Source organism: Salvelinus sp. IW2-2015, unplaced genomic scaffold (genome assembly GCF_002910315.2).
Source record: "Salvelinus sp. IW2-2015 unplaced genomic scaffold, ASM291031v2 Un_scaffold495, whole genome shotgun sequence".
NCBI lineage: Eukaryota > Metazoa > Chordata > Actinopteri > Salmoniformes > Salmonidae > Salvelinus > Salvelinus sp. IW2-2015.
The window spans coordinates 418,094-430,431 of record NW_019942562.1 but is presented as its reverse complement, the minus strand read 5'-3'; the positions used below and the strand labels follow the sequence as shown (position 1 = coordinate 430,431).

Below are 12,338 nucleotides of genomic sequence, written 5' to 3'. Positions count from 1 at the left end.
TGATACCAAANGCATATCTGAGGGCCAGTTCAACCAGGTTAGACTTGAGGTAGACTTGAGGAAATAGGATTTCAATTCAATTGCATGATCTGTAATTGTACTGTACTGGTCGTGAGTAAAGGATTTTCTGCTATTTATTTGTTTTTCTTTTGGTTTCTGTTTCTATTGGTTACCGTTCCAATTCAATTCTGAATGCCTAGTCTTTGTTTTACTGAGATCAAATCAGGTATTTCAGATTTTTAAAACTTTTTAACCAAAAAGAAAGTTAAAATGTTTGTTTTTTGTTGTTTTTTCAGTTGTGTTTGTTTCTATTAGTAACCGTTCCAATTCTGAATTGCCCAATCTATAATTCCCCCCCCCCCCTGATTTGTAAATGTATGTATTGTGACGTGTGGGAGTTACTGTTTTTAAACTGTAGCTGTCGTTTTGGGGTTTATCCAGGTGCTCCAACATGAGTTACTGGCGATCCGTGAGGCCTGCATCAAACTGGAGAAAGACTACCAGCCCGGTATCACCTTCGTGGTGGTGCAGAAGAGACACCACACTCGACTGTTCTGCATGGACAGAAACGAGAGGGTTCGACATCTCTCCAATTCATACTGACCACTATTATTACTGTAAAATAAACTTCTATGAAATGCCTACATCGTGATATTATATGATTCCTAATGTGTTTTGTTCAGGTTGGTAAGAGTGGCAACATCCCTGCAGGCACCACAGTGGACACCAAAATCACTCACCCATCGGAGTTTGACTTCTACCTGTGTAGCCACGCTGGCATTCAGGTAAGGACCAGCCAAATGGCTGCCTATTCCCTTTATAGTGCACTACTTTTGACCAGGGCCCATAGGGAATAGGGTACAATTTCAGACACAACCCGGGACACTGTAGAGCTAGGAAGTGGAGAAGGGACTATTCTGGAAGAGAGCCTACCTCCAGCTTTACTAATACTAAACTCAGCAAAAAAAGGAACATCCCTTTTTCAGGACCTTGTCTTTCAGAGATAATTTGTAAAAATCCAAATTACTTCACAGATCTTCACTGTAAAGGTTTAAACACTGTTTCCATGCTTGTTCAATGAACCATAAACAATTAATGAACATGCACCTGTGGAACGGTCGTTAAGACACTAACAGCTTACAGACGTTAGCAGTTAAGGTCACAGTTATGAAAACTTAGGACACTTGAAGAGGCCTTTCTACTGACTCTGAAAAACACCAAAAGAAAGATGCCCAGGGTCCCTGCTCATCTGCGTGAACGTGCCTTAGGCATGCTGCAAGGAGGCATGAGGACTGCAGATGTGGCCAGGGCAATAAATTGCAATGTCCGTACTGTGAGACGCCTAAGACAGCGCTACAGGACGGACAGCTGATCGTCCTCACAGTGGCAGACACGTGTAACAACACCTGCACAGGATCGATACATCTAGCATCACACCTGCGACAGTACAGAGCAATGCCCGAGTTACACCAGGAACGCACAATTTCTTCATCATGCTCAGACTGTCCGCAATAGGCTGAGAGAGGCTGGACTGAGGCTTGTAGCCTGTTGTAAGGCAGGTCTCACCAGACATCACCGGCAACAATGTCGCCTATGGGCACAAACCCACCGTAGCTGGCCCAGACAGCGGGCAAAAAGTGCTCTTCACCGACGGAGTCGCGGTTGGATCTCACCTGGGTGATGGTTGGATTCGCGTTTATCGTCGAAGCGATGAACGTTACACCGATGCCTGTACTTTGGAGCAGGATTTATTTGGAGGATGAGGTCTGTCATGGTCTGGGGCGGGTGTCACAGCATCATCGGACTGAGCTTGTCATTGCAGCAGTCTCAACGCTGTGCATTACAGGGAAGACATCCTCAGTGTTCTGCCTTGGCCAGCAAAGAGCCCGGATCTCAATCCCATTGAGCACGTCTGGACCTGTTGGATTGGGGCTAGGGCCATTCCCCCCAAGAAATGCCGGAACTTGCATGTGCCTTGGTGGAAGAGTGCGGTAACATCTCACAGCAAGAACTGGCAAATCTGGTGCCAGGAGATACTGCAGTACTTAATGCAGCTGGTGCCGCACCAGATACTGACTGACTTTTTTTTTGCCCCCCCCCCCCCTTATGTTCAGGGACACATTATTCAATTTCTGTTAGTCACATGTCTGTGGAACTTGTTCAGTTTGCTGAAAATTAACACAGTTGACAGTGAGAGGACGTTTATTTTTTTGCTGAGTTTATGTGCTTCTGAGACCTAGATGTAGTTTCACTGCTCTAAATGTTTTTAGAATTTGGATGTTTAACATTTATAGGCTGTTATACTTTGGTTGTAGTAGAGCTAAATGACATGCATTACCACTAAACATGATTTAACAATGGTAATACCTTTCCCCAGGGGACCAGCCGACCATCCCATTACCACGTGCTGTGGGACGACAACCATTTCACCTCGGACGAGCTGCAGGTGCTAACCTACCAGCTGTGCCACACCTATGTGCGCTGCACCCGCTCTGTGTCCATCCCAGCACCAGCCTACTACGCCCACCTGGTGGCATTCCGTGCCCGTTACCACCTGGTGGATAAGGAGCATGATAGGTAAGAGACCACATCTGTTGACCATGGCCCTGTTCTGATAACCTATTTAAAATACCTCTTATTTCTATCATATCGCTGTACCATTCAAACTGTGACAGGTTAGTGATTACCAGGAAGTGATGAAGGAATAATTATTATTTAAATAAAAGAATTTGGACTGAATAATTCAAACTCTTCCCATTGTGATCATTCTAGTGCGGAGGGCAGTCACACGTCGGGACAGAGCAATGGGCGTGACCAGCAGGCTTTGGCCAAGGCAGTTCAGATCCACCAGGACACACTGCGCACTATGTACTTCGCCTGAAGCACCAGGGGCRGACATTGGTGAGACAGACCCAACAGGGAAGAAGCCTTCTCTCCTCCCACCTAACCCCCTTACTGTATCAGGTGTGGGCGCTAAGTGGGTTTGTCGTCTTGTCTCTCCCCGCCAGTAAGGGGGAATGATACCAAACAAATTAAGGAGGGTTTCTTTTCCAAAATGTCCACAATTATTTTCAAACATGCATACAAAACCGCTTTCTCTCCCCCCCCCCTTCCTGGCCTAACCTTGGTCATTCTAAGGTAGTACTATGTAAAATGATTACTCAGAAATGGGTTGTGGTGGAGTGGACTCCTTTATTTTACATGTTGTACATTTGTTTGTATTTGTAAATGTGGGGGGAGATACATTTGTATTACTTTTCTTTACACTGACAGTTGGAAATACTTGTATCAAACTAAGGGGCAGTATCATCACACTTTGGTGTTTAGACACTATACCGTTTTCTGACGGGGTCCCCAGGGTTGAAAGGAGGTGGGGATATCAAAGACGAGAACGGTCCGATAGGTTTATAATCATTCTTACTCTTCATAACCTTTTATTTATCAGCCAATCAAAGCAAAGTGCACTGACCAGGACTTAAGTACACAAGTACTTAACATGTTGTCTTTTCATTTGTATGTACTATGAATTTAACAGGCTTGGATACAGTACCAGCCTCAGAGTATTTGTCCTCCAACACTGGTGACCAACATGTTTTTATGCTGCATCTGATGACCGCTAAGCAAGTAATTTTTGTATTAGATTTTCATTAGACTTTGAAACTGTTAACACTTATTTTTTATCAAGACTTATACAAATTAATAATATGAAATTGTAACGACAGCAATTTTTGCTGTCTTGCCTTTTACTTGGACTGGGTTGTTTTGTCAATCTATGGCCAGTGTGGCCAGCGAATAGATTTACTAATAGAATGGGACTGGTTCCCAACAGACACCTTTTGTGTTCTCTGAGCCACATTACATGTGAAGACATCTACATTGGGGGGGGTCAAGTCTCTTGAAATGAAATCTGTTGTCTCCTTTTAGTGTCCCCCTTTCATGTAATCTATTATTTTATGAATTTGTACATAGATGACTTACACGTTCGATTTAGGCATTTGGATATGTTAACCCTATCTAGTTTTCTTTATGGTTTTATGGCAGCGAAATGGTTTTCTCCCTACTGGGGGGGGGTAGTTGTAATGCTGTCATCTTGTAGTACAGTCGTTGATGTATGAATCGGTATAGTAGAGTGAAGCCTGTGATGTCAGTGTCACACGTGTAGGGACTGGACTGAAGATGAGGTGGGGTTCTATTGGGGGACAAATGTTCCAGAGACTGCTAGATATTTTCTCTTTGTTATTCCTCTGTAAAAAAGGGAGCAATTATGCTATTCCACTAGTCAAGCAAAGTTATTATTTTTTTTATTTTTTATTTTTTTCCCAAGTAGTTTAATTGTGGGCTTTGTATCATAGCCTCGTGGGATATAGGGTATATTTTGAATACGCTTTTAGAAGAGAATGCTAAAATGATGATAACAGAAGGAATTTTTCAAAACGATTGTCCGGTATGTAGTTATAAAGAATAAAAAAWRAATAAAWAAAAWKTATGCAGAGCTTGCATGCAGAAATTGTAATGCCTTCCAAAATGTTTTTTTATTCCCTTTTCTGTTCTCCTTAGTAATGACATTTTAGCAGAGGTTTTTCATATAGCCTAGATTGGCTGGCTTTTATCTCGCTCTTTTCTAACTATGCATTGTTTTTAACCAAGAGATTTTAGCAGTGACCTTTCCCAAATATGAATTTAGGACATTTGTAGAGTAGTTTTTTGTTGCTTGGTGCGTTTTAATAACGTTTGTAGTGCTTCTTCCCTAGACCTTTGTAWTGGTATGGGGGGTTGTGTTGTCGTCATTTGTATTGTATATTTGATAGTACAAAAAATCGGTATATACTTTGTAGAACACACATCACTCTTCTTAGCCAAACAAGATTACACATTTTATACAAAATTCATGTCCTAAAGAAACTGAAGCACAAGAGACCATTTTTAATTCCAGGTGCTCGACTTTCTCTTTCACGAATGTCACCTTAAATYTCAATGGACTTTTTCTCTACCTTAATGACATTCATTTCTCATTATCTTCAAAGTCATCCGAAGTCCGACTGACTGTGGAGCATTCTTAAAAATCAAGTACTTGAGATTTACTTGTTTTTTATTTTCTTTGCTGGTCTCGCGATTTGTAAATTTGGATACATTTTTGATAATGGTGAACATAAATTCCATTGATTGGCCAAGCAGGAAACCCGGACATACATTATGTGCAATTGTGTTGAAATGGCTGTGTGTTCTACCTCTTGTTACCTGTTCAAGTGTTATGGTAACGTCACACTGTTGGTCATTTCTTCATAATTACACAGGATATTATATCTGATAGGCATCGTTTAAATCTTACGTTGTCATGTGTTTAAAAAAACTTACGTTGTCATGTGGTAAAGCCAAGGCTAATAACAATTTAGCTGCTCACCCACAATTTGATGATTTAGTATTGTTCATTGACATCTTTCTTTTAAGCTATTTGCTTAATAGTTTTGAATATGCAACATGCTCTGCTCCCATAGATACACATGGGGTACATAGAAAGGCATCTCCCATGTTGCTTTAATTGGGTTCATTGAATGCAGTGATTGAATGAAATATTGTTGTTTTTGGAATGCATCGTCTTAGCTCCCCTCATTGTCTCACATTTGATTCATGTTTGCTACAGTCAACCCAACAGATGGCAGGTTTTAGTTAATACAGTTCAAGTAGACATGATTGATAACATGAGTTGTTGTTGCTGTGGAAACTGATCAAGCATGACTTGTTGTAGGGTGCACTGGTCAAAACAGCATGTTTGCTTGTCCATTGAATTGTGAACATTCTCCTTTTCAATATGGATAAAGTGAAACTTTTCATACTACCGTTTTTCATCCGTTTTCCCTAACTGAAGTCTGCCTCACCTTTTGTTCATCCTAAACTTGTTTCTTGGGAGATGTGGTCATGTTACTGCTTATTTGTGTTTTAAGTTACTTATTTATACACAGCACCTTGGATTATACCAGACCTGTACAGCATTGCTTTTCCTGAAAATATCCAAAACATTTAATAATGTTATTTTGCACTAAAATAAAAACCCTTTTGGAGCTGTAGTCTAGTCACTAGTTTATTGTCTGAGAGAAAATGAGACCAGATCAGCTGGGTTATATGATGCATCATGAGTCTCAATACCAGGCTAGTTTGTCTGAGACCATACCAAGTCATTGCATTGACAACTAGTCCCAGATTACACACACACATCAAATTGTATTGGTCACATACACGTGTTTAGCAGATGTTGTAGCGAAATGCTTGTTCCTAGCTCCAACAGTGCAGTAATATCTAACCATTTCCCAACGTATACCCAATACACACACATCTAAGTAAGGAATGGGATTAAGAATGTATACATGTACAGACGAGCAATGTCAGCGGCATAGACTAAAATACAGTATATACATATGAGATGAGTAATGCAATATATGTAAACATTATTAAAGTGGCCAGTGATTTCAAGTCTGTGTATATAGGCAGCAGCCYCTGTGCTAGTGATGGCACACGTGCACTAAGCCAGACATTCAGATGGTTACACCTAGGCCTGTTTGTCGAGAGGGTTTCTCCCAGCCAGCATACAGTGGGGATTCACTGAAAATAATGCCTTTTTAACGTCTTCGTCAGATAAATAACTGCCACTGGGTTGTGATTKAATCTCCCAGAAGAGGGTGCTATTCATAATTTATTCTATTAGTTTTGAGCTTTTGTATTTCTATGGCCATGAAAAAGTTATGAGGAAAAACCATATGCAAAACAATAGTCGAAACTGACATTTATCTTACCATGTATTAGGATGATGGGTAGACGTCTGGTAGTTGGAACAGTCTGATTGTATATCTTACTGGTTGTGTAGCTATAGTCTGATGCCAAAGTAGTGTGTGTGGAAAAAGGGTCCAGCAAGTTGGTGGTTAAATGTGTATTACCTGCGTCGTTGTGGTCGCCAGAMTTAGAGAAGTCGGAGGCATCAAAGAATGTGGCAGAATTAGTAGCATATCCGTATGTAGGAGTTGACTGCACACCTTTTTTGATCAGAACACCTAACTATATTTAAGCAATAAAGCACAGGGGGGTGTGGTATATGGCCAATAAACCACAGCTACGGGCTGTTCTTAGGCACAACGCATTGCGGAACTGCCTGGACACAGTTCTTAGCCAAGGTATATTGGCCATATACCACAAACCCCCGAGGTGCCTTATTGCTATTATAAACTGGTGACCAAGGGGCGGCAGGTAGCCTAGTGGTTAGAGCTTTTTAGCCAGTAACCGAAAGGTTGCTGGATCGAATCCCCGAGCTGACAAGGTAAAAATCTGTCTTCTGCCCTTGAACAAGGCAGTTTAACCCGCTGTTCCCTGGTAGGMCGTCATTGTAAATAAGAATTTGTTCTTAACTGACTTGCCTAGTTAAAGGTTACATTTAAAACCAATGTAATTAGAGCAGTAAAAATAAATTGTTGGCATACCCATGGTCTGATATACCACGGCTATCAGCCAATCAGCATTCAGGGCTGGAACTACCCAGTTTATAAAACGATTAGTCTTTGTCAGTCAAATCAGGGATGTACGCAAGTGAGATAGTTGCCATCATCCGTAAATGGTATGTGTATTTGGTCTTGTACAAAATAACATTAAAATCATGCACAGACTAGTTAGTAATTAGTTAGTAATTATTGCATCGTGGGCTCAGGCGCTTTTCTGGGGGAAAGACAGTGAATAACAAGTATGTTGATGGGGGTGTTCTTGTATTAGAAGGCATATCATGTTAATAGATAATTGGAACTTTACATTGTAGTCCCAAGCCCTTGCAGGAAAAGGTGCTCTTCATATAAGGCTGAGACTACAAGTCCTATCAGATGGTCTTTGTATTATCAATATTTTTGATTAAATCGATGTTGAGCATTTGCCACCTGATTTTGTACTGTCTGAGTATTTGTCGAAAACAAATATCAATAACTAAAGGTTATGAATAATAATAATCTTGTCTTATACATAAAATGACAATAGATCCAATATTTATCTTTATCATGCTTATTTGAGTCGTTGGAGTGTGTTTGCATGACATTTTCAAAGGTATTTGAGATGGTTTAGCTTCTCCATTGCTTAGCTTTACCCTGTAGTAGTTTTCGCTTGTATAGCTTTGATTTGGGCAGAACATTGTCTAGATGGGCTGAGAGTAGTATAGGCTGGCTTTTCTATCTTATCTTATCCAGCTAAGGTAATGGCTCCTGTATTACAGAGGAAAGTGAAAGCAAACAACGTAAATTACAAAGCGGGTGCTATCTGTGTTCAAACTATTTTATACTGTGGGCAAACAAAAAAATATAAAATCGGATGTGTGTACAGAAAGGCCGCTCTCCTTTACCCATCTTCCCTTGAAGGTCTACATTTGAAATAACATCCCTGTTTAGTAGAGTAACTTATTTTCTTAACTCACATGTAACAATGAATGTACCTAAGGCCAGTGTATTTGTAATATTAAGTTGTATCCACCTGTAATATATGCTTGTATCCATAACTTTTTTTTATTTTTATGCATGCTCATTAGCTTCAGTCCACAAACCTTAAACTGATTGACTTTATCCCACTTTCAGGAGCCAAACTTCAGTCTTTGTTTTCCTAAGTTCCTTAGCATAGGCTAACATCACATATTGTCAAATAATTAATTCCCCTTCAGTCATCACATTGAATAGACATGAGTAAGAAACTGAGTATAGTCTCATACATCTTGTTCATCAGAAAGCAAAATGTTAATTTAATAATTATGATTTCTTAGTTAGCTTTCAAATGTATCACGGGAACATTTAGACTTCTATAAAAATTAAAACGTTTTTGCTACATAGTGTCACACTGGTGCAACCATCGGTCCGTTTTATATTTTTTTCCTTTGTGTGAGGTGTTGTGTGGTTTTTGGCTTATGCTCGTCTTGGTTCTGATATTCCACTACAGTACACACTAGATAGTTTTATGGAAAATGACTAGTGCTGTCTCAGGCAACTAATCCAACATTTCATTTTGTGTTGACACCTTTCTTGGAATGTCTGCAAATGTCGAAGTTCTTAAGATACTTATGATCTCTAACATGTCCTGCTATGAWGAGCGTCCCATATCTGTCTTCTCTCCCCCTTGAGTAAACGGCACGATTGTTTTATAGTATTCTTTGGTTGAGCTGATTCCAAGCATTAGGCCAGGATTGTCGTCATGCCAAGCTTGACCCCCTATGATYCACAGTGATGCGATCCTATTTAAAAAGAGAACAGAGCCTTCATAGCGCTTCACCAAACTAATGCCATATATGTGCATTTAACATGGATATGTTATATCCTTCTGAAAGAATTGAGGGCTTCAGAATGACTTGGCTTTTTATATACCAACTTAGTAAACTACCTCAAAACGGTCTCGGGTGCTAGTGTTTATCCCTAATTTATGACGAAGACAAAAATCAATTGTAGTGACCAAACAACATAAGCCAATACTGTGTATTAGATAGACATTATTTTACATCCCAAAAATATATTACAGATTAACTTTACATACTAAAACAAAGTTCAAAGGACCAAATTTTGTAATTGTAGTTCAAGTCTCAGTGTTATTATAAATGCATGTGAGTCCTCTTTTTTTTTAAATATATATATATATATATATATATATATATAAATATAGTGATAACAAAAATAACCAATGAACGCTTAGCTAGCAGAAACTGAGTTGGCAGTTGTTCGCGTAGCAATATAAGCTGTAGTCATGACTGGATGATATATTGACGTGCCAATCGAATGGCTATTTATTCGTCCATCTAATCACTTACTATTCCTGCTATAAGTTTTTGGTAGTATTAAATATAAATAATGGGCTGCAGATGGAGAGACTTGTCAATGGGATGATGTATGCAGAGCAATAACTACTGAAGTCCAAGCTAAGGTTGTGATTTGCTTGACWAGGTGTAATGCAAGTCTMACCTAGTGAGCTACATGAACCCTGCCTTGTGATCTAGAGTCGACTACAGCAGGCCTCCGACTCGGTGGCGTCTTTCATTCAGCCTTTAAGAGATGACAAGGATGTCTGATAAATGGAATGTACTTGTAGCTTAGCAAACAAATGGTCCACAGTTAAAGCTTTCTAAGGGTCTGACACAATCTGCATCTTTAAGTGATTTTATTTCATTTTTTTGTTGTTGCCCTTTACCAGTTTTAATCTGTTCTTACACCCAGAAAAAGGAAAATAACTATCAAACTATTAATTATCCACATTTGTAATGTTTTAGATGAGGCTAATATATGTATTTTTGCATGCTACATTTTACGAAGTGAATACATTTGAACTACACTTTCCTCAATGTTTTGTACATTGTGACATGATATACAGATGTAGCCTACTGGCATATTTCAGTCACTTAAGATAATCTGATAGCCCAATGGAAAGGTACAAAAAAGGTATGGAAATGAAATTCTCTGTCATTGTCATCTGATCTGAAAACATCACATGTTTTTATGGTGTTGTGTGCCTTTTTTAGAGATTTATTTACCACCTATCCTATTTGAGTTGCTCACCCATATTTGATTTACAGCGCCACATAAAATAATTTCCACATTATCCTGCAGCCTTGAGTGAAGACGCTGCATAGAATGATCAGTGTTTGTGTTTTGCACTTTCAAAGCAGTTTWAAAAAATGCCCGCTTAAGGCTGGGCAGACAGAAAAATTAATAAAACACAAGGTATTTTATGCTATCAATATGAATAATATGACTGAAGAGCTTTCCTAAAAAGGTAAAGATATATCTATATATATTCACGAAGTACCTCATAAGCCTGACAAATGCTGCATTGACTTTTCTCATTTTTTTTTTTGCTTCATATTGTCTTCATATTGTCCAATAAAATGTAAATATCCCCTCTAGGAGGTTTGATTGTCACAAGGCTGTGCATATGCCATGCAAAACCAGTTCACTGTCAAACATTTAAATGGTATTTTCTGAACCTGAAGCCAAAATAAATGGTTGTGTGAGATTGTCATGTATGCACTTTTCTTAAATACATTAATCATCATTCTAAATTGTAGCCACATACTTTCCATGTTTTGCTTGTTAGGATGCTGTGAGTKTCCAAAGAACCCAAAAAATTGGTTTCAGTCACTGAGGAATTCATGTCATTTTCCATCAACAAAACTATGGCGACTCCATACTGTTCAACGTGACCGTTGACTCCGGTATTGCCATGAAAGGGCTGTATCTGCAACTGTTTGTCCTCCCCATCTTATTCTCCCACACCTTTGTCTTAAGATAGCCTTAGAACTTCAAATGGGGTACCTTMTAGTATATTTGGCCTTAAAAGTACAAAATTATGCACTAGAATCCACACCTTGAGAAACCATGTCATGCATGCGCCATTGCCACATATCTACCTCCTATGAATGTAAGTGTCCTGGAGATGCAGTCACCTGATTTTAATTTCTGTTACGCTTCTTTTTTTTATGACAATCATCCTTGAATTATCAATTAAATATTTTTGAAAAGCCCTACATTTCCTTATGTCTTGACTTTTCACAGTAAACACTATCCAGGACATACCATTTCTGTTTTAACCCGTCAAGGATTGTTTTTCTTTAAATGTCAATGTACGCCATTGAGGAGCAAAGTGACCAAATACTCTTTGCAAAGGCAGTCCTGCACAGTACAGTGAACTCAAACCTCCCTGGCGTGTCATTTAGATTTTCAGAGTTTACTCTATTACCACATGCCAAAACTGAATTTGCTGTCATATCTATCATGAAAAGGTMTTTTTGGTGCTGGTTTATTTGTTCGATCCACTGCTAAGCAGCTCCTCCTTGTTATAGTTGTTGTCGTAAAGTGTCAGTTTTGATTTCTATTACTTTTTTGTTAACAATTATGATTACAAACACGAGAGATGCTGTAAAACCCTGATAGAAAATGTGAATACGTTTCACTTAATATAGTTAACTCTGGCTTGACTGTAAATTGCATTAATTCATAAAAATATCAAGTTTCTTCAAACGTTTGTTGTCTTTTACTATGTATATTAAGATTTGGTTAAATGTGAATGGTTTAATCTTGTCCGTTGATGTACGTATGAATAACTGGTCATGGTGCTTGTAAGTGGACATTATAGATTCTGCAAGTTAATCATTTAGTATAACACGTTTTTGGCTTCATGAACCACATGTTCCCAATGAAATAACACTGTCCATCTTTAGCTGTTTTTGCCATTCCTATTTACTTATGTCAGTGCTAGACTTTTCCAAATACACCCCTTGCGCCTTTTCTATTTTACTGCCAAAACAGCACTCCCTAAACACACACAGATGGTGTCTATAAATCCCA

The 12,338-nt window shown here is 39.0% G+C and overlaps 1 protein-coding gene across 1 annotated transcript; it reads left to right on the top strand.

Moving 5' to 3' along the window:
- The first annotated feature begins 17 nt into the window (after nt 1-17).
- Nucleotides 18-11,515, top strand: LOC112068411 (protein argonaute-2). The gene is made up of 5 exons (XM_024135567.2): nt 18-37; nt 442-576; nt 684-785; nt 2,378-2,577; nt 2,773-11,515. Exons 2-5 carry the CDS (start codon nt 559-561, stop codon nt 2,879-2,881), a joined length of 429 nt encoding a protein of 142 aa, XP_023991335.1. The 5' UTR covers nt 18-37; nt 442-558; the 3' UTR covers nt 2,882-11,515.
- The last annotated feature ends 823 nt before the right edge of the window (nt 11,516-12,338 follow it).

Bases quoted from the DNA above. Each gene is read 5' to 3' on its own strand.
- LOC112068411 (XM_024135567.2), top strand. The intron at 786-2,377 runs GTAAGGACCAGC...ACCTTTCCCCAG, and splicing joins GTAGCCACGCTGGCATTCAG to GGGACCAGCCGACCATCCCA. The intron at 2,578-2,772 runs GTAAGAGACCAC...TGATCATTCTAG, and splicing joins GTGGATAAGGAGCATGATAG to TGCGGAGGGCAGTCACACGT.